Source organism: Mytilus trossulus, chromosome 2, assembly GCF_036588685.1.
Source record: "Mytilus trossulus isolate FHL-02 chromosome 2, PNRI_Mtr1.1.1.hap1, whole genome shotgun sequence".
Classification (NCBI taxonomy): domain Eukaryota; kingdom Metazoa; phylum Mollusca; class Bivalvia; order Mytilida; family Mytilidae; genus Mytilus; species Mytilus trossulus.
In genome coordinates, this window is record NC_086374.1 from 19,043,689 (window position 1) to 19,066,508 (window position 22,820).

A 22,820-nucleotide genomic window follows, 5' to 3' on the forward strand; every position below is an offset into this window, starting at 1 on the left:
AATGATCTGCAACTCAGTTCTCTTGTGTTGTAGTTTAATACCTTCTTTTGCCTGCCTTCTAAATACATAATTGTCAATCCTTTTCAATGTTCACTTGTGTTAATATCTAGAAAATATTTTATAGTGTGTCTTTCTATGTTGTGATGTCACATTATTGTTTCAGATGAGGGTGAAGGTTTGGTACCATTAAAATGTTTAAACCTGCTGCAATTGTTTGCACCTGTCCCAAGTCAGGAATCTGATGTTCAGTAGTTGTCGTTATTTGATGTGGTTCATAATTGTTTTTTGTTTCACGTTTTTTATATAGATTAGACCACCGGTTTTCTTGTTTGAATTTTTATACACTAGTAATTTTGGGGGCTGTTATTAGCTTGCTGTTTGGTGTGAGCCAAGGCTCCATGTTGAAGACCGTACCTTGACCTATAATGGTTTACTTTTATAAATTTTTACTTGGATGGAGAGTTGTCTCATTGGCACTCATACCACATCTTCTTATATCCAATTCATCTGCAATAATTTAAGAAATGAAAGCTTCTTTTAGAAATATTATTAGGGTGTTAAAAGTCCAAAATGTATCCTTACAAGTTATAATTATAAGATTATGGGGAACTTATTATGTGGAAGTCATAAATGTCCTACCTTTTTAGCATATAGCTGTATACAACTAAAATTTATAACTTACTTGTACAAATCTTTAAGGACTTGACCAGTGTTCTCCTGTGCAGATCCAAGTAAACAGGCTTCAATGTTGGCAACTCTGTAATAAAACAATGCATTTTCATATTTGTAAAACTTATTGAAGTTCCAGGGCCCTAAACTCTAACTAGAGGCTCTAAAGAGCCTGTGTCGCTCACCTTGGTCTATGTGAATATTAAACAAAGGACGCAGATGGATTCATGACAAAATTGTGTTTTGGTGATAGTGATGTGTTTGTACATCTTAATTTACTGAACATTCTAGCTGCTTACAATTATCTCTATCTATAATTAACTTAGCCCAGTAGTTTCAGAGGAGAAGAATTTTGTAAAAGATTACTAAGATTTACGAAAATATGGTTAAAACTTGACTATAAAGGGCAATAACTCCTAAAGGAGTCAACTGACAATTTCCATCATGTTGACTTATTTATAGATCTTACTTTGCCAACATTTATTGTATTTTAAAGTTTATCTCTATCTATAATAATATTCAAGATAATAACCAAATCAGCAAAATTTCCTTAAAATTACCAGTTCAGAGGCAGCAACAAAACAACAGGTTGTCCGATTCATCTGAAAATTTTATCGCAGATAGATTTATCCTGATAAACAATTTTACTTCTGTTTGATTTGCGTTAAATGCTTAGGTTTTTGAGTTATAAGCCAAAAACTGAATTTTACCCCATTGTTCTATTTTTAGCCGTGGCGGCCATCTTGGTTGGTTGACCAGGTCACGCCACACATTTTCTAAACTAGATACCCAAATGATAATAGTGGCCAAGTTTGGTTTAATTTCAGAGAAGAAGATTTTTGTAAAACATTACTAAGATTTACGAAAAATGGTTAAAAATTGACTATAAAGGGCAATAACTCCTAAAGGGGCCAACTGACCATTTCAGTCATGTTGACTTATTTGTAAATCTTACTTTGCTGGACATTATTGCTGTTTACAGTTTATCTCTATCTATAATAATATTCAAGATAATAACCAATTTTCCTTGAAATTACCAATTCAGGGGCAGCAACCCAACAACGGGTTGTCCGATTTATCTGAAAATTTCAGGCAAGATAGATCTTGACCTGATGAACAATTTTACACTCGTCAGATTTGCTCTAAATGCTTTGGTTTTTGAGTTATAAGCCAAAAACTGCATTTTACCCCTCTGTTCTATTTTTAGCCATGGCGGCCATCTTGGATGGTTGGGCAGGTCACCGGACACAATTTTTAAACTAGATACCCTAATAATGATTGTGGCTAAGTTTGGTTTAATTTGGCCCAGTAGTTTCAGACGAGAAGATTTTTGTAAAAGTTAACGACGCCGGACGACGGATGCAGGTGAGCTAAAAATATGATATCTAAGGTCAACTGACAATTTTACATAGATATAACAACTGACAAATTTACAAAGGGATACTAAGCAATTTGCCCATTTTAACTCAATACACTAGTTTTATTATTTTCAAAATATTGCTTCATTCCTTATATTACAGAGTTGAAAATAATAAACTGTGTATGATAAATAAGTTCTATTTATTGACAGATTAAACTACTAAAAACAAGGCATTACTTTGATGGAGATTTGTCCTTCATAAAAGGACTGCAGATTTTGTATATTAGCTGATAATTTGATATTGTAAGGTTGGATGTTCTTGTCTATTAAATATATTACTAGTCAATCTTAAAATGCTCACTTCAGCCCCAAGACTTGGTCTTGCATCAGTGATATCAGAGGGGAGACAACTACTGTAGTTTTACCAGTGTACACTGAAGGATACTGGTAACACAAGCTCTTCCCATAACCTGCAAAACAAACAAAAGTATTTGTACACATGTAACCGTTTTAACACAAATCTATTGATAAACTTACAAAAAGAATTGATTTATAAGATATTTCCTCTTGAAAAGAACATGAACATTTTAGATTTACAAGTTGGCACATCTCATCTGCTATATCCAAGTTTAAATGATATTATTTTCCTAGTTATTGAACAATACCTTAGTTTTCCCTTTAAAAAAAAAAAAAAAAAAATATCCTTTAGTATTGGTTCATATAGTAGTGTGAAAAAGCATTAACTTGATTTCCCCCTTTTAGTTCATTAATATAAGATAACACCTTATCTTATTTATTGTAAGATCCTCTGATTTGCCATTCAACATTAAGAAACACAACATCATAACTATTGTCTTAACAAACCTGTTGCCATGATTACACAGTTATCTCTCTTTTCATTTACTACAGAGTTAATGATCTTCCACTGCATCCTACAAAATGAAAAGTCTAATAAATTTCCTGTTAAAAAGGGTGAAAATAGATGCACTACAAATCTCTGCTATTTGATAAAATTTATGCAAAAATGTTTACAAGTGATATTTGCATGACCTAAGTGTTGTCAGTGTTCCAGCTAGGATTTCAAAAGGGCAGGGGCCAATCCTGAATAAAGGGCTGCGCTTAAGCACATGATACGCCCGTTGCTCTTTTAACTAATGTGTTAGTTATTGTCCCAAAATTGGAAAATCCCCCCTTTTTTAAGCATAAAAATTGATAACACGGAAATGTAAATCTGAAATTTATAAAAATTGAAAGGGATCTTACATCAATAGATATAAACAATTCACCAAAGTTTCATGGACATTGGTGAAAGCCTTTATGGGTTATTGTCCGAAGTGTTAAAAATCCCCCTTTTTTTTATGAATAAAGCCCCATAAATCCAAAACTTAAAATCTGAAATTTATAAAAATTGAAAGGGAGCTTACATCAATAGATATAAAAAATTCACCAAAGTTTCATGGACATTGGTGAAAGCCTTTTTGAGTTATTGTCCAAAGTGTTGAAAATCCCCCTTTTTTTATGAATAAAGCCCCATAAATCCAAAACTTAAAATCTGAAATTAAAAAAACGAAAGGGAGCTTATGTCAATAGATATAAACAATTCACTTAAAGTCATAAGAAACGAGTGACCGGTGAAAAATAATATTCTTTCAATTCTTGAACCAATGCATACAAACATCATAAACTTGGTCTTCTGTGCTCGAATTTATCATTTTTTTCGTATAAATTTCGTACAATTGTCAAATTTTTTTTCAATCGGTCAGTGTTGTTGTGAAAATATGGCAGGTAATTGAAGTTTGTGTTTTGAAGCCGAAGTTTAACGATTGTCACCTGTTTGTCAACAATTGACGAAAAATAAACAAAAAAGCATGGAAATTGAGCACGTGTTTAACATGTAAATTCAGATAATAGTTTATTTTAAGGACATCCATGCGTATTGTGGTCACCCGATTTTTACGAGATGGGTCACACTGAGGTCACCTTGCATACGGAAAATATGTCGGGGGGAATTGCTTGCTGGAAGGAAGCTATTCAAATAAAGAAAACTTCTTCTAAATATGAATAAATTAAAGAATTTTCTTCAGAAAAAAGTATATGTACATAAGTTTTATAATGAAAACTATCCATTGAGTTATAAAAATCATATGCATTATTTTTTTTTATTTGAGGTTTCTTATGACTTTAAGTTTCATGGAAAATGGTTAAAGTGTTTTTGAGTAATTGTCCGAAGTGTTGAAAATCCCCCCTTTTTTATGAATAAAGCCCCATAAATCCAAAACTTAAAATCTGAAATTAAAAAAAAACAAAAGGGAGCTTACGTCAATAGATATTAACAATTCACTTAAGTTTCATGGGTGAAAGTGTTTTTGAGTTATTGTGAGAAGTGTGGACGACGGTCGGACAGACGGACGGACGGACAACGGTATAGCAAAATAAGTTCTGTCTAAAGGACGGGCGTATAAAAAGGGCATTTAACGTGTGATATGATAATATGAAAAGGGCATGTTTTAATAAAAGATATTAATCAAACATTGACTTTATTCCTTGAATCACAGGTTATACAAGAACAACATCATTAGCCCATATAGAACTCTATCTTTCTACTTTTTAGGCTGAAAAACTTGTCAAGCAGCTTGTCACACAAGTTTTTAGATCATTGCTTGGCACAGTTGAGCTTTATATGCAGTATGTTTTGAAAGGTGACCTGTTTCATTCTGTTTCTATGGTCTGGCACATTTTACCAGTTTCACCTTTCTACCCTGCTGTGCTTAATGGCAATACAGCACAAAACAGCTGTGCTCAGTAAAGGCAGGGTGCCCTGGAAACTGTAAAAAGGGCACAGGGTGGCATTCGGGAAAGGGGGGTGCCGCGCCCTCTGAAAACAACCTAGCTGGAACACTGGTTGTGTGTATCAAATTTCAAGAGTTTCTGCAAAATTCACACCTGGACACTTTTGCACAGTTTTCTGTGAGACAAGCTCTAAAGAAATCATTCTTCAACTTTTCATTGAGACATTATATGAAAATATTTTTTAAGGAAAAAGCAAATATACTGATTTCAGCTAAAATATTTCTCCTGCTAAAATATCTTAACAAATTCTAATATCAACAGCAAATATGTCTTCTTTTTAATGATTGACTGGCATGACTGGATGACAAAATTAAAGACCAAAACATGACATGCTAAAAGAAACTCATACGGTACAGTAACTTTCGATACACAAAAAGATAAAGGAAAATTTGGATAAATATGAGTATTCCTTAAATGTAAAGCACAAAAGGTTGATTTGAGCTGTGTCTTGGAATTAGATATAAATGACAGGCTAGCAGTCAGTGTTCTCCACAGGGTCTTTTAGCATCAGGGTAATGTGATGCAATCTGAATTGGTTTTCTTATAGATTATGTTATGGATGTGAAGCTATAATTTTTAGAAGCAAGATGGTATTTCTAATTTCCCTGTTTACCATGATGTAATTGCAATTTTTGGGGAGAACACTGGCAGTGTAAGTTACATTAAAAGAAAGCTTACCAACTATCTTTTTTCATCCATAAACCTGCCTTTTAGTAATGCACCTCTTTCATTTAGTACAGAAATTTACTTTATAAATAAAGAATCAAAGCTTTATATAAATATTGAGAAACAAAAGAAAAATGCCTAGAGAAATCTATGCAATACTGCTAAATACTTAAAGATAGAATGGTTAAAGTTACAATTGTTTTTAAAACTTTTTAAGAAACATGATAGTCTAGATATTCTACATTTTCACAAACTTGTACTGATGTGTATAAGATCATTTTCTCTATATTTTAGAGCAAATTATGACAAGCTTTAAAACAGATTTTTTTTTAATCAAATTGATCAACAACACAATACACATTACGGGTACTTAGTTTAGTTAAACAATAAAACAAGAAATTATGTGTCCATAGTACACAGATGCCCCACTGGCACTATCATTTTCTATATTTATTGGACCGTGAAATTGTGGTCAAAAATCTAATTTGGCATTAAAATTAGAAAGATCATATCATAGGCAACATGTGAACTAAGTTTCAAGTAGATTGGACTTCAACTTCTTTAAAAACTACCTTGACTCCTCTGATATTGTTTTGAGTAATTGAAAATATTATAATCAACTTTAATAAACCTACGGCCTGAATTTAGAGTATCCAAAGTACTGCTTAAGAACATTTTGAAATCTGCCATCTTGAGGTTGATTCTGTGGATCTAAAATAGAAATAATAATATCAGCATATAAAATAATCACTCCTCTCCAAACTCGAAAATCAGTTGAAAATAGGTCAGGATATAAATACAGATCAATTACAATGAAAGGTAGGATTGTTTGGTTTTTAAGGAACATTTTAGCTCCTGCTTAGTATAAATCAGCATCTCTTATAAACAAGATTGGAGATATTAAAATCTTCAACCAAAAACCTGCTGTTAATTTTACACAACTGCAACGATAGGTAAAGATGAAAGATAATCATGAATGCTATAAGAGTATACAACAGAAATGAAACACTTAACAGGCAAAAGAAATAACAAATTAAATGAAACGTTTGTAAAGGCCTAATTTACATTTCCATTTATACTGATAACATCATACTGATCGTAGTTTTTTTTACAAGTAAATCTGAATTCAAATATATCGTCTCATATTGTGTTTTCGACCGTCTGACGTTTTCGACCAAATTCTACTTTCACTTCCCGTATGCTGTGCATGCCCGCATGACGTCATATTCGGCTGCTATACTTAGGAACAATAGCAAATGATACCACGTGTGATGAAGATTCTTCAAATAAAGTTATTATTTTAAGTATTTACGTTTTTTTATTTGATATCACATTTTTGTACCCTTTTCACTAATGCTAGTTTTACCTTCCAAAAGAATCGGTCTAAAATAAACGAATTTTCTAAACTTATGGCAGAGGTCTTTTTGCATGCAAAGTTAACTTCAAGGTCATTAAGTCACATGACTGTCAGGTGGTTAGTTGTAATACTTAAAGTTAATTTGAATATCGAAATACGCATGCTCCTTACAGCTTTTTACCGAAAAAATAAAATATCAGTTAGGGTTAGGGTTAGGGTTAGGGTTAGGGTTAGGGTTAGGGTTAGGGGTATTTACAGAAAAAACAGTGTCAGTGGAAATTACAGGCAATACTCACCAACCTCACTTCACCAGTGGATTAACCAAAGTATTTAACAAAAACATGAATGTATACGTCAAGACCATACAAGGCTTCAAAGTGCCTCATTCTGAAATGTGTACACATTGTCCAAAAAAGACATCAAAATAATATTTTATAACTTATAGTTGTATATTTAACCATTTAATTCTTTAAGTCATAAGTTTGATCACCTCCAACACTTTGATATTAACTTTAGTATCAAATTTATAACCAATTCCGGATTTGTACGACATGTCGTTTCTGACTTTTAACCAGTTTTTTAATTAGGTCGAAAACACAAGACTCTTGTTTTTGTCAACAAAGGTGCCATCGATCTAATGAACTCAAATGAAAAAATAAATTAAAGATCGAAATATATTTCCGATACAATTATGTTATGCACAAGTATACTAGCGACTCTCAAAATATTAAGTTTGGTCTATGTTCAAACATATAACAGGGAAATTCCGAAAAATATGTTAGTAGGTCGAAAATACAATACACGAGGATATATATGAATAGGATCAGATTTGGTTTTTGTTACAAAATAAGATAAGAACTACATATGACATTTCAGTTCTGTAACTGCAGCAATAGCCATTGTACTGTATATGATTAAACTATATGTTTTGACCACTTAGTGCCAAGTAAAGTAAACAGTCATTTATATCAGTACCATCATCTTCATCTTCATCTGTGTCATCCACATGTTCCACTTCTGGTTCATCCACATGTTCCTCTTCTAGTTCATCCACCTGAACTTCCTGTAAAAACAAAATTGGAGCATTTTGTCAAATTGTCTAAATCAAAGCGCTGCAAGCACTGTAGGCAGTTAACCAAAAACCAAGGCAAACATAATTATGAAAAACTGGCAATGTTGCTACAACTTTTTTTTAAAGAACAAAAAAAAAACATCAAACATTCATATATAATTGTGCATTTATGTTCATTTAATGAATTAAACATTAAGGCAAATAATTCATATTTTATCAAGGTTTTCAATAGCAACGCACATGACCACGAATGGTCATGAGTCTTTCATGAGTCAGCAGTGGTACAAATTTGCAATGATTGCAGTTCTTCTAGTTGAGCGTAATTGTTTGTATTAGTTGACTGTTAGTAGTTCAAGTTGACTTAAATACGAGCTTGTAAAAGTATGAATGAACTTGCTTCCCTAAAAAGAAAACTGAGTTTGTGTTTTACAGTACAAAAGTTATGAGACACAAATCAGACAAATGTTTACTACTACAGGGATCAATGGTGAGGTCTGACTGACCTGTCCATAGTAAATGTAAATGACTCCCACCTTCACCCCAAGTCCATGATGTCTAAGTTTGGAATAAAATGACAGGTGTTAGGGTCTAGCAAAGTGATATGCATATGTGTCGCCTATGAGATTGACCTTGTATGTCATTCAATCTTTTTGAAATGAAAAACAGGAATGGATATGGTTTAGGCGTTGGTATCTAAATCTTTTACAAGTTCTCAAAACACACACAAGAGGGTGTGGGGTGACCCTAGGGACTACCCCCATTTTTCATTTGATTTTTTATATTGTCCCATACATGAATATATATGGTTAATGGGTGGGGATCTCGACCGTTATCAAGTTTTCAAACAGGAGGGGTGGGGGACCCCAGTGACTTCCCCTATATTTCATTTGATTTGTTATATTGTCCAATACATGAATATATATGGTTGAGGGCAGGGGATCTCATCTGTTTCTAAGTACCAAACAGGAGTGGGTAGGGTGACCCTAAGGACTCTCCCTATATTTCATTGATTAATTCTCATATATAAACATGTATGGTTTAATTTAAAGGTGGGGATCTCAACTGTTTCTAATTTCTCAATAAGATGACTGCAGGGACTCCCCCTATATTTCATTTAATTTAGAGTTGGGGATCCCAACTGTTTCAAAGTTCTTAAACATGAGGGGTAGGGTGACCACAGGGACTTCCCCTATATTTCATTTGATTTGTTATATAGTCTTATACATGGGACAGAGTATATATGGTTAAGGGCTGATGATCTCGAATGTTTCCAAGTTCTCAAACATGAAGGTGTACATTGACTATAGGGACCCCCTAATAATTTATTTGATTTGTAACATTGTCCCATACATAAATATAAATTCTAAAACAGAAAGGGGTAGAGTGGACCCATGAATATATTTCTATATTTCATATGATTTGTTATATTGTCCCGTACATTAAAGTCTGAAACCTCAAATAAAAAAAAATATAATGCATATGTTTTTTATAACTCAATGGATAGTTTTTATTATAAAACTTATGTACATATACTTTTTTCTGAAGAAAATTCTTTAATTTATTCATATTTAGAAGAAGTTTACTTATTTGAATTGCTTCCTTCCAGCAAGCAATTCCCCCGACATATTTTCCGTATGCAAGGTGACCTCAGTGTGACCCATCTCGTAAAAATCGTGTGACCACAATACGCATGGATGTCCTTAAAATAAACTATTATCTGAATTTACATGTTAAACACGTGCTCAATTTCCATGCTTTTATGTTTATTTTTCGTCAATTGTTGACAAACAGGTGACAATCGTTAAACTTCGGCTTCAAAACACAAACTTTAATTACCTGCCATATTTTCACAACAACACTGACCCGTTGAAAAAAAATTTGACGATAATCAGTCAGAGCTCAGACATAAACAAGTCGATTTTTGTTTTTGACTTAAATAAGTCGAAACATGTATTTATTATAAAAATGTAGTTTCAATTTTAGACTTATCTAAGTCAGAAAATGACAGACTTGTTTAGGTCTATTTATGTTGGTGAAAAAACTTAATGTTACTTTGTGGCCAAACTACACCACCTATGACAGCAAAAACCTGTATGAGAGTTCACAAGGACTTGAGCTATCTATATTTAATTATCTAATTGAACATCCTTACTAAACACAGATGTTTTTCCTCATAAAGTGTGATTCCAGGTGGTTGCATTGTAAGGTTAATTAACATTATCTCCGATTTTTTAGACTCTCATTCATATTTTTCTTTAGAAGACAAAGCATTGGCTTTCAATGTTGTCATTATTTGATTTAGATGCATGACCTCCTTATAAGTATGCGTGGGTCTTGAAGTTAACCAATTTTGATCACTCATCGACTTGTAGGAGTCGATATTTGCAACTTTTTGATTTTGGTCAATTATTTCTTGTTTAACAATTTTGGACTTGTTCAAGTCGTAATTTGTCTGACATTAAAGGGAGACAAATCCTAAAACTTACAAGTTTAGACCTCTATGAGTTAAAAGCAGATTCAGACTTATTTATGTCTGAGCTCTGACTGATAATACGAAATTTACACGAAAAAAAATGATAAATTCGAGCACAGAAGACTAAGTTTATGATGTTTGCATGGTTTGGATGCATTGGTTCAAGAATTGGAAGTACATTAATTTTCATCTGTCACTCGTTTCTTATGACTTTAATATATATTGTTAGGGGTGGGGATGTTGACCGTTACCAAGTTTTGGGCATTTTGGTTTCTTGTGGATAGTTGTCTCATTGGCAATCATACCACATCTTTTTTTTTATTTAAGAAACTTCCATCTATTTCAACTGACCTATAAAAATTGAAAAGAAAAAAAATACCCCTTGAAATTGCAGAAATATGTTTAACTTGAAAAGCATTTAACATGCATTACCAACATTTATCACTGATAAGAAAAATTATACTGTTACCAGGAACATATATATATTGTTAGATAAACTGTTCCCAGCTGTCACTTGTATTGGATTTTGACATTAAAATTGGTGTACAAAATATTTTCTGCTTTTTCTTTCTTTTAAACCATTTTGGTTTTCAATTCTAGTGTTTATATTTTATTTACCATGAATAGCTGTATTTTGTCACCTGTCTGGATTTTTTTAGTTGATAGCCCCAATTACCCTTATCCGCTTCCGGAATCGGATCCGATATTGTAATCTCACGGCAGCCATTTTGTTTACAATGTTGTTTTTGACAGAAAGTGATATATGATTTTACTCGGATTTACACATTATTTATCGGTGATTTTCTGTATAAAGGTAGTGGTTGAACAAATTGAACATCGCTGTCATGAATAGAAATGATGAAAATAAGTTTGAGATCGTTTTTTAGGAAACTTTGGTAAAAATGTTTGCAAAGTTATTTTTTTTATTTTATTTCCAAGGTCCGTCGGGCGTAGGCTGTAGCTAGTTATTAAGTAGAAAGTCCGACTGCAAAAGTGGAAGGTCACAGACCTGGACCACCGCTAATTTGAACCCCTGCGTCCAAATTAAAAAGATACGAAAATTGTGTCTTCTAATTCAAAATTGCAGCCAACAGCGTGATCAGTTGAACTTAATATACGTAGTTGACTACGTATTGATGACAAACAATATTCCTACGAGTTTTGCAATTTTGGAAATCTTAACTACTGTTCTTTAGAGATTTTCGGCGATTAAATGTTTCATACATTTGTTCTTTGACATGTTAGCCAAAAGCTCAGGGAATAATAAACTACATAAGGATTCCTAATGTGTTCTACTTCCTATGTGCAACTTCAAAACTTTTGGGAAAATCGACGATCATTTAAGGTTTTTCTGGTCATATTTTTTGTAATCCAGTATGAAAAGTATGAAATCAAAGAGCTGAATAGCTATGAGGGGAAAGACGGCCCTTGTTTCTATTTTATTATGTTTTTGGAAAGGGGGGGGGGGGGGGGGGGGGGGGGTTATCTTTTGACAGTTTTCATATGAAGAATGAAAAAGAGAACAGCTAGAACATGTAGAAAGGTTGACAATATTGAAATCAATTGTTGTTTATGTAATTTCATTTCCTTAGTTTAGGATTCAATTTGGACCAATGGAAGTAATCTGCATCTTCTAAATCTAAACATTTGATTAAAGTTGATAGCTAATTATCTAAAACTCAACTGAATTCTATCATTTCACAATAACTACAATATTTTTTGAAATCTTGATTGCGTACCACTGAACTGCAGGCTAGGGCCATTTTTCATTTTTTGTGACAGTACTCTTGGATTTTTAAGTTTTTTCTTTAGAAATTGGGGACTGAAAAATCTATTCAGTTTTAAATTTCCATTGTTAAAGTTCCGAGTTACAACTCTCATCACAGGGAAACAGGTACTAATAAAAAAAACAATAAGAGTGATGTAAACTGTTTGAAGCTTGTTTCCAAATCATAATTTTGAAATATTTGTAAATAATAAATATATGTTTAAACTACAAAATGCAAATTTTTTTATTTTTTTTTACCATTACAATGATTATGTAGGTACACAAAAATTTAGTTTTAATAGAAGACTACTAATCCAATGAAATGTCACATTTGAAGTGTTTAAATACATTAACTTTTATTTTAGTGGATAATTACTCATCAATTGAGGTGCTCCTGAATTGGAGGAAGATTCTCAGAATTTTTACAGAAAAAAGTGGTCTCACTAATTAGCGACAAGAAGCGACAAGAAGAATATTTTTTTCTTGTCGCTAAATAGTCTTCTTGACGCTTCTTGTCGCTTTTTGACGCTTCTTGTCTCTAATTAGTGAGACCCAAAAAAAGTAATAAAATCGTTACTTTCCCCTGTCTCGTGTAACCCCACGATCTTTGTTTATTTTGAAAGTTGTTGACCTACAAATTATAGTATGGTATTTTGATGTTTAAATCATCTACAGTAAACAATATTATGTTTAGATTTAACAAATACAAATTTGTGATTAGTGCACGATCTCTAAGAATGATTTAAATAACCAGTGAACTGGTGAAGGATATCCCTGCTTCTTCCAAGAATGACGTCACTATAAAATACAATGTAGGTTGGATATATTTAGAATATCTCGTCATACTAATTTTTCCGGATTGTTAAATAAACGTAAATAGTGTAAAGGAGAGTTCAAGATACGATAATTTCGTGAGAAACAGAAGGGAAATGTGTAAAAAAGTGTTTAAAGTCAAACTATTCATTTCTGGGTCTCCTTCTCTTCAATCTAAGTAAGATTTGTTGGGGTTTTTTTCACACTATAACATGTATAAAAACAAAATGAATGATATGAGGGAGTGTCACTCTGGTCAACCCATAGGGGATTGACGGCTTGAAGCCAACTTTCCCCAAAAACTGTCCAATAAGTTATAAATAATATAGTAGACAGCTAGATAATAACAATGGCACGTATTTTAGCATTTATTGGCTAGCACACAAATCCAGGGCGCTCGCATAAGGCAGCTTAACTGCCTAAAAATCAACTACATGTACATGTATCCTCATTGTTGTTTTCATAATTTCTTTATACATGTTCAATTATAAAATCGAGAAAGAGAAGAAAATTTTGCATTATTTCAAGTAGATGTTTTCCACTCAAAATTTTGTTTGAAAATTTGTATTTGCAAATATGACCATGATAACTGATCAATTACCTTTATAACACTGGATTTTCTGATGTATAGAAAGATTATTGATTGTTCGATTCAAGGTTTTACCAATGGTAAATGAAATGAAGTATGTATGCATTGAGTATTAGTTCTTAGCCTTATTAACATTTACAACATGTAATATCAAATTTTATCATTTCTTTGGGGCTTTTTTTTTCTCTCTTTCTCTCAAGATTAATTTGTAAAAATTTGAAAAATAATTACATACCAATAAAACAGAATCATCAAAATCATCATCATCATCAAATTCGTCTTCTTCTTTCTGAAATATTATAAGGTAATACACATTCATTTATTGCTTTGTTTTATATACAGAAGCAGGAAAGAAATATTTTAAGTTATTTGTTTGTTGATTAAGGGTCTTTCTTTCAATGATCTTTCACCATAAATAAAGTATTTGATAAGTAAAGATATTTAGGGAATACATCTAAACTTTGCTCTGTGGTGCATACTTTTAATGAATTTATTTTGCTCTCAAAACATTTTTGCAATATACAACAATGAATATGAAATTTTAATAAAGTTTTGAAGTGGAACATTACTGCTGACAAGAAGATTTGTCAAATATACATATGCAACAGACAAAAAATTACAGAGCTTTTAAATTCGGGGCTGTTCCAAAACTTATTTTGGTACACAAGAATAAGATCAACAAGGAAAATGAGGTAAGTGCTAAAAATTAAGGACAAGGAATATAAATGTATGCATGACAGACTTCGATACATTTCACTTTAATAACATGTATTCATATTTTTATAGACTATGGACAATTTACAATCTGTCTTAGATACAGTTTATTGTTTGTCACGTATGAAAATACAATTGTGTATTGAAGAATACAATGTGTTGATGGTTGACCAGAAAAGTATTTAGCTTATGTTGTGTATATGTATGTAATGTATTTTTATGTAGATTAGACTGTTGGTTTACCCTTTTGAATGGTTTTACACTAGTAGTTTTTGGAGCCTTTTAAAGCTTGCTATTCATTGTGAGCCAAGGCCCCGTGCTGCAGGCTTTACCTTGGCTCATACCACATCTTCCCAGAGCTCCAGATAAGCTGCGTATTTGCGTGATCACGCAATACAAATAATAAAAAAACCAATGCAATTGCCCATTGCAGGGTTCAATAACCCAATTAAATCAAAGGAAAACTCAATTATATGCAAAAACCATGAGTTTTCAACCCTTTTATTGGCTACCGTTTGCGTTATTTACCCTTATCTGTTTACAGTCGTTGCGTAAACTATTTTTATAATATTTATAATTGGAAATTTCCTTTCGTTCTAAAAATAGATCCCTGCATCAAGTAGCTGAAATGGGTCCCTGTTGGAGTTTTCCGTTGCTCAATAGGTACATGTGTTTTTGAGAACATTTCGATCTTCTCGACGTTTATCCAATTAGCATGTGTCATGTAGTCACATTTTTTTCGCATTGCTCGGGATTTATTATAACATACATTAAATTAAAACGAAAGTGAATGTTCGGTAAAAATATTGAAAAGAAGCATGTCTTCTGCTTCTTTTGAAAAGCTGAGGGAATGTAATAATGATAACAAAACTCAGCCAGTGTAGTTAGGAAGCCTCCATCGAACGCACGGGCATGTGTGTGTACCTTAACGAGAACACTGCTAATAAACATGGGGTTTCATCAAGGTTGTCAGTTGGAAAAAGTGAAAGGCCAAATCAATAATAATAAAGCATCAGAAACCAATAGTTCTAGTAAAAGACAACTTAACCCAGATTTATGTAAATTGAATATAACAAAATCATTCAAGTATAATTAGAGTTTATATACTATTTTTTTTCATCATTTTACGGTTAATCAATGAATACACACAGGCACTGGTCTCAGAATTTATTAGATAAAGGTATATGAGACCTTGAGTATAAAACGAGTGCCTGTGAAAGCACATATATATATATCTGTTTTTGTGAGAAAATACAAAACTGGCAGGTTTGAAACGGGACACAAATTAAACCTACAATTGGTCCTCAGTGCATAAACCAAATAAAACAGCTAGCAAATAAACCTAACCTTAAACAAAATTATAAAACAGCTAAACAAACATGACAAAGAAAGAAACCTATTTAAGATGGAAAAAAAAATTGGGGTTGATAATGCTTAAATGTTCAATATTGTGTTGATGAAAAAACCCAATACATTAAGGAGCTTAGTGGTGAAAAACCCAATTTGATATTAACCTGAAGGGTGAATTGGATTTGCTAATGCAATTAAAAAACTTTATATCACCCAATTATATAAGAAAATGGTGGGTAAAACCCCCAATTTGAGAATTCTTATCTGGAGCTCTGTCTTCCCATATCTATATATTTAACATCTATTATATATACAAGAATTTAGCCTCAGATATAAGCAGGATTAATATGATTTTGAAATTTATTCATTTAATTTTTCGTCCATATATATGACAGTGTGTCATAAGCCTCTAAAGTCTGGTTGGTATAAAAATACATGTTTATTGACTGCATATATTTGAAATTGTAATATATATTGTATTTCATGTATATGTACCAAGTTTTACTTTAAAATCTGCCTAAATAATCTCCTACATGTACATGATGTAGCAAGTATATTTTTGTAGTATAACTTTACATAAATAAAACCAAACTTGATAATAAATTCAAAAGTTTTACAAAATTCTTCATGTGAAAAATTATTAGGTGTTAAAATTGACAACACACTTAACTGGAAAAATCAAATTGACCAAGTTTGTGCTAATATATCATCCAGAATATACCTTCTTTCTAAAATAAAGAAATTTTTAGATATAAATGCAAGGAAAACATATTACAATGGGTATATTCTTCCCTTGATTGACTACCATGACTACTGCTGTATTATTTGGGGTGAATGTAAAAATGAAGGGAAAACAAGAATTTTAAAACTCCAAAAAAGGGCAGCAAGATTAATTCTAGATGCAGATCCTTTATCCCCCTCAGCCCCCTTATTTAAAAAAACTTGGGTGGTTGACAGTTGACAATAGAATAAATTACCACAAATATTTACTTCTATATAAATGTATGCGTATGGAAGCACCAATTACCAAGTTCAAAAGTTTAAACTGAAATCAGATAATAATCCTTACTCCTTAAGAGGCCTAGGTGTCACTCAAGGTAATCTGATAGTTCCTAAGCCAAAAGCTGAACTATTTAAGAAATCCTTTGCTTATTCTGGATCAGTATTATGGAATGGACTACCACACAAAATACGTAAAGCTCAAAACACTTTTATTTTTAAGCAAAGTATCAAGAAGTACCTAACACAATCCTGATAAGAAATGTTTGCTACAATGCATTTGTAATGTATATTTTTTATTTTCATTTGATTTTTTTTACTACATGTATACTTATTAAACAGCATTATATCCTATGTTAATAACAATACATTGAACTACATGACTGTAAATTAACTATGTGTAAATATCTGTTTTGATTGTATTGTAATTTGTATGTGAGGGCCTCAGGGAAGATTAGTTTATTGTAACTAACTGAGTTTACCCTCTTTAAATAAAGAATTTATTATTATTATTATTATAAATACAGGTGTATATTAAAATATAAAACTGAATACATGTACGTTATGCCTACGACCAAACTTTGTATATTTGGTATTTGATTGATACAATTCTTTGGTCAAAATCTGCTTTATAATTTTAAAATTATTGATTATAAATCTTACATTTTTCAACACCTCTTTTGTGTTACTTTGTATTGCCAATACTGTTGATGTAGATGTAGATGTGGCAGGCTCATCATCAATATTGTAATTATCAAAGTTCTCTAAATCATCTGTTGAATCAGAATTATCATCTCTTGTAGTATCACATGTTGTTGTTTGTTGTTGTCTTGTAGTATCACATGTTGTTGTTTGTTGTCTTGTTGGATCACATGATGTTTTTGTTGTTATATTGTCTGATTCTGTTTTATCTGAAGCTGGATCCGAAAATAAACTCTCATCAGTAGTAAAGCAGTCAGTTTCCTCTTCAGTATTATCATGATTATTGTCCTTAATTACTGTTCTGAACAGACCTGATACTCTTTGTAAGAGATCTAAAGCTTCATCTATATCACAACATGCATTAGTGTAAGCAATGGTATCTACATCATGAACATTGTTTTTAATTTCAGAACATAAATTTAATGTTTCACTTTTCACACTCTCAAGTTTTTTAAGTAAAATCCTTTGTTTCTTTTCCATCTTATCTGGTCATTCTACAGTATTTTCACTAGAAAAAATGTATGACTTTGTTATTTTAAGCAATGCTAAATACAGTAGACTGCACCTAATCAGATATCCTCAGAGTTATGGGCTATAGTAATAACCTCATTAAATGAAGACTTCAAATGAAATCAAAGAGTAAAAGCTTGATAACCTAATTCTAATGGTAAATATTGACCTTTATCATGCTTACATGATTTGTGTATCACATCAGCCATCAACAATAGAATGCAAAATTTTGATCACTGAAACTATCATTGATACTGTGTATTCATTTATTTTGGTAGGTATCAATTTTCATGGATTAACGGAAATGGACTAAGGAAATTTGCATGATCATGGGTATTTAATTTCAAGGTTTTGACAAAGTATGTAAAAAAATGTATACAAGCCGATAGAAAATTTGTAATCCTTGAACATTTCGTGGTTGGCCTGTACCCACAAAAATTAGTATCCAATGAATAATAATGAATCCACAGTAACTTTTTGTACTAATTTTTTTAGGCCAGGAACACTACATATATGGATATGCATAAATTAAAATACTAATTTTATGAAAAATTCAAAGGGGAAGAAGGCATATCATCATGTTTTTATTTTAATGTTTATCATGTTTATTGTAATTGATACACATTTGTATTGTTTACTGTTTACTTGAGTTTGTATTTAGTACATTGTAGCAATACAATTGTTTTGATTTTATTCTTATACATGTAAAATATCTTATCTTATCTTTTAGGTAATTTTAACATGTTCAAATTCATTGGAAAGTCGTTCACAATAATGTCCATGAATCTACCTAACAACATTTACATTACATTTCAAACAAATTTATATCTACTTTGAGCCATGGCAGGAAAACATTTATATGGTAGACTTACAAAAATTAAATGGTTTTCATGTTTCTTCAGGAAGATTTTTTTCTGTTTGAATGGAAGGACCATTTTTTGTTCCCTATTGTCAATTTTCCGTTTTTGGATGGAGATGTTCCTTTGGCACCATCTTATGGTGTTTATATATTACAACTCGTTTGCTACATGTATGCTTGAGTCTGTTCATGCTGTTGTGACATTTCTTATCTTAAACTATACAGTCTGGCGGATCCAGGGGAAAGGCTTCGGGGTTGGACCCCCCCCTTTTTTAAATGGTTGGATCCGCCCCTGCATTGTTTTACTGGCGAAATATTAAGTGATTTAGTAACCAAAAATATAACTTAAAACCTTTACTAAATTCTTCCATAGATATTAAAATTTGGTTTTTAAGTTTGATTGTACATGTAGAAAACTTATTTCAAGAGGGATAGCACGTTCTCATTTTTAACAGAGATGTTGTTTACCATGCCCTGAAATTTAGAAACGATCCTGGTTAACTTATCAATACATAAAATAAACTTAAAGGTTACCAATTAAACACTGTAATTGGATCTTCAAACATTGTTTTTATTCATATTATTATTGATTTTGTCATCAGTAAATTAAAAGCAAACTAAATGTTGTTGTTATATCCAAATGTGCATTCATGGATCTACAATCTGTCGATACCTATATCTCGTCATTTAGTGGCAGATCCAGACCTTTTCATAAAGGAGGGGGGGACGCTGCAATCATGCTTCAGTGATTCCCCCTATTATCAATCAAAATTTTCTCACAAAATGGGGGGAGGGGGCCGGCCCCACCTGAATCTGCCTACATCAATGCACCAGATCATAATTTTCACTGACTGTTTATGATGTCTTTACACTAAATCCATCAGATGTTGGATGTGTACTGAAGTGAATAATAATTCATAGTGCATAAATAAGCCTGTTATAGTTTCCTCATTTTTGTTTTTCAGTTGCCATTTCAGCACCCTTTATAGTTGAATTAGCAGTAATGGCTTTGCTCATTGTTAGGTAATTTTAACATGTTCAAGTTCATTGGAAAGTCGTTCACAATAATGTCCATGAATCTACCTAACAAGAACATTTACATTGCATTTCAAACTAATTTATATCCACTTCTAGACATGGCAGGAAAACATTTATATGGTAGACTTACAAAAATTAAATGGTTTTCATATTTCTTCAGGAAGATTTTTTTCTGTTTGAATGGAAGGACCATTTTTTGTTCCCCACCTGAATCTGCCTACATCAATGCACCAGATCATAATTTTCACTGACTGTTGAAATTTCAACAGTCAGTGAAAATTATTGTCAATTTTCCGTTTTTGGATGGAGATGTTCCTTTGGCACCATCTTATGGTGTTTATATATTACAACTCGTTTGCTACATGTATGCTTGAGTCTGTTCATGCTGTTGTGACATTTCTTATCTTAAACTATGCAGTCTGGCGGATCCAGGGGAAAGGCTCCGGGATTGGAACCCACCCCCCCCCCCTTTTTTTTAAATGGTTGGATCCGCCCCTGCATTGTATTACTGGCGAAATATTAAGTGATTTAGTAACCAAAAATATAACTTAAAACCTTTACTAAATTCTTCCATAGATATTAAAATTTGGTTTTTAAGTTTGGTTGTACATGTAGAAAACTTATTTCAAGAGGGATAGCACATTCTCATTTTTAACAGAGATGTTGTTTACCATGCCCTGAAATTTAGAAACGATCCTGGTAAACTTATCAATACATAAAATAAACTTAAAGGTTACCAATTAAACACTGTAATTAGATCTTCAAACATTGTTTTTATTCATATTATTATTGATTTTTTCATCAGTAAATTAAAAGCAAACTAAATGTTGTTGTTATATCCAAATGTGCATTCATGGATCTACAATCTGTCGATACCTATATCTCGTCATTTAGTGGCAGATCCAGCAGACCTTTTCATAAAGGAGGTAGGGGGGGGGGGGGGGACGCTCCAATCATGCTTCAGTGATTCCCCCTATTATCAACCAAAATTTTCCTACAAAAGGGGCGGGGGGGGGGGGGGGCAGGCCCCACCTGAATCTGCCTACACCATTGCACCAGATCATGTTTTTCACTGACTGTTTATGATGTCTTTACACTAAATCCATCAGATGTTGGATGTGTACTTTAGTGAATAATAATTCATTGTGCAATAAATAAGCCTGTTATAGTTTTCTCATTTTTGCTTTTCAGTTGCCATTTCAGCACCCTTTATAGTTGAATTAGCAGTAATGGCTTTGCTCATTGTTGAAGGCCGTAGGGTGACATATAGTTGTTAATTTCTGTGTCAGTTGGTCTCTTTTGGCAATCACACCACATCTTCTTTTTTATATGTGAACAGCAATAATGATTTAAAACATGTTTTTGTAAACATTTGCATAGGAGTCACTACGTTTTTGCATTTCCAGTGGACTGTGAATTTGAGGTAATAACTCTAATTTGGCATTACCATTAGAAATATCATGTGACATATATCATACATGTCATAGGGAACGTCATGTGTACTAAGTTTCAAATACATTTGACTTCACCTTTATCAAAATATATGTCCTTGTCCAAAAACTATACCCTGAAGCGAATCTGGACAGACAAAGCCTGAAGCGAATCTGGACAGACAAAGGGATTCCCCAAAAACGAAGAGACGCCCAGTCCAAATAACATAATGCCGCTAGATTGTACATAAAAATGCAAAAATATTAAATAAATACAAAATTATGAAACTGATTGAGGGGTGCTAAAATATGAGGAAAAGAGTATATAGGGCAAAATAAGACTGGAGAAAAATTTCAGAATACTGATATAACGACCCTCGCCCCATAAAGAACTCCCATCTCAGGCTCAGGGCTAAAAACACAGATGTTTTGACTGTTTTGCAGACTATATTAAAATTATCATTTACTAGTGTATAGGCTGAAACCTCTATAGGATCAGGATTCTTACATATTTAGTGATGTGAGTTCATCAATATTTCTATTTCTTCGTAAAATATGTCATTAATACTCATTTCTAAAGGAAGAGTTGAACTTCAAGAAGATTTAAGATATTTTTAGCTTTCCCGCTTCCATTTTGGGTATTTTCGGAACGCCTTGGATTTTATCATATCGAACGGAGTAACCGATAACCAAATAAAATAAAGCAGAACAACGCACCAATATTTTGCATGATGAATGATCGAACTATTTGCACCGGAGGACGTTAAACAAGCAAGTAACAATCAATCAAATAATCATGAGGGTCTGTATGTGTGCTCTTCAACTTTTTTTTATTCCTGAGATAACCTTTCTCAATTTTTTTTTTAAATGTCACGATCTCATTTTTTTTAAATATTCGAGTTGACCATACAAATCCTTGACCATGCAGGCGTTTCATTTTGTTTCATAAATTTTTCAAGTATCTTTCCATCAGCCATTATTCTCTAATAATTATATCTTAGATATCCATTATTATTTTCTTTTCTTAAATTTACCTTTATTCTGTGTTCTGTAATTTTATAAATTTATCATGTTTGTTACCAAATCATAAAGACCAGAGACAAACAATTACGTTTTTTTTAATTATTTTTTTTATTTTATTTCTTTTATCTCTGATGAAACCGACCAGGGACAGTCTTTACTATAGGCTAGTCTTAGTATATATATACTGTCCCTTATTAAACCCGTTGAAGGTGTCTTATAGTAAGATATATATATATACAACCCCTTGATGAAACTTGCAAATAAAGTATTTTTCTAACTGAGTAAAAGAATTGTGCACCGACTGAAATTTCTCATCAAACATTTCGGAGGGAAGGGGTATCCCGGCTAATCATTTCGGGTATTTTTAACCCCCCCCCCCCCAAAAAAAACAAACACAAAAAAAACCAACAGCATTTTGAACTGGCATGCACTATGCATCTAGTATATATTTTTCTAATTAGCGCAATTACAGTTCAAAGTGTATCAATGCACCAGATAGACTATCCTATGGGAAGAAGAAAATTGGCCATCAGACTGGAAAAAGGGATTGACTTTTAAGATCTTTAAGAAGGGCGATA

The 22,820-nt window shown here is 32.3% G+C and overlaps 1 protein-coding gene across 1 annotated transcript in view; it reads right to left on the reverse strand.

Annotated features, from left to right (window-relative positions):
• Positions 1-21,861, reverse strand: part of LOC134706677 (bifunctional 3'-5' exonuclease/ATP-dependent helicase WRN-like) — a 69,262-nt gene extending 47,401 nt beyond the window's left edge. Inside the window, exons 1-8 of the mRNA XM_063565824.1 lie at positions 21,728-21,861; positions 17,344-17,890; positions 13,853-13,906; positions 7,878-7,965; positions 6,181-6,256; positions 2,894-2,961; positions 2,391-2,499; positions 683-757 (exon numbers count right to left, since the gene is read on the reverse strand). Coding sequence (XP_063421894.1) covers positions 683-757; positions 2,391-2,499; positions 2,894-2,961; positions 6,181-6,256; positions 7,878-7,965; positions 13,853-13,906; positions 17,344-17,862 — 989 coding nt within the window. The 5' untranslated portion in view covers positions 17,863-17,890; positions 21,728-21,861. The remainder of the gene's footprint in view (positions 1-682; positions 758-2,390; positions 2,500-2,893; positions 2,962-6,180; positions 6,257-7,877; positions 7,966-13,852; positions 13,907-17,343; positions 17,891-21,727) is intronic.
• Between the last annotated feature and the right edge of the window lie 959 nt (positions 21,862-22,820).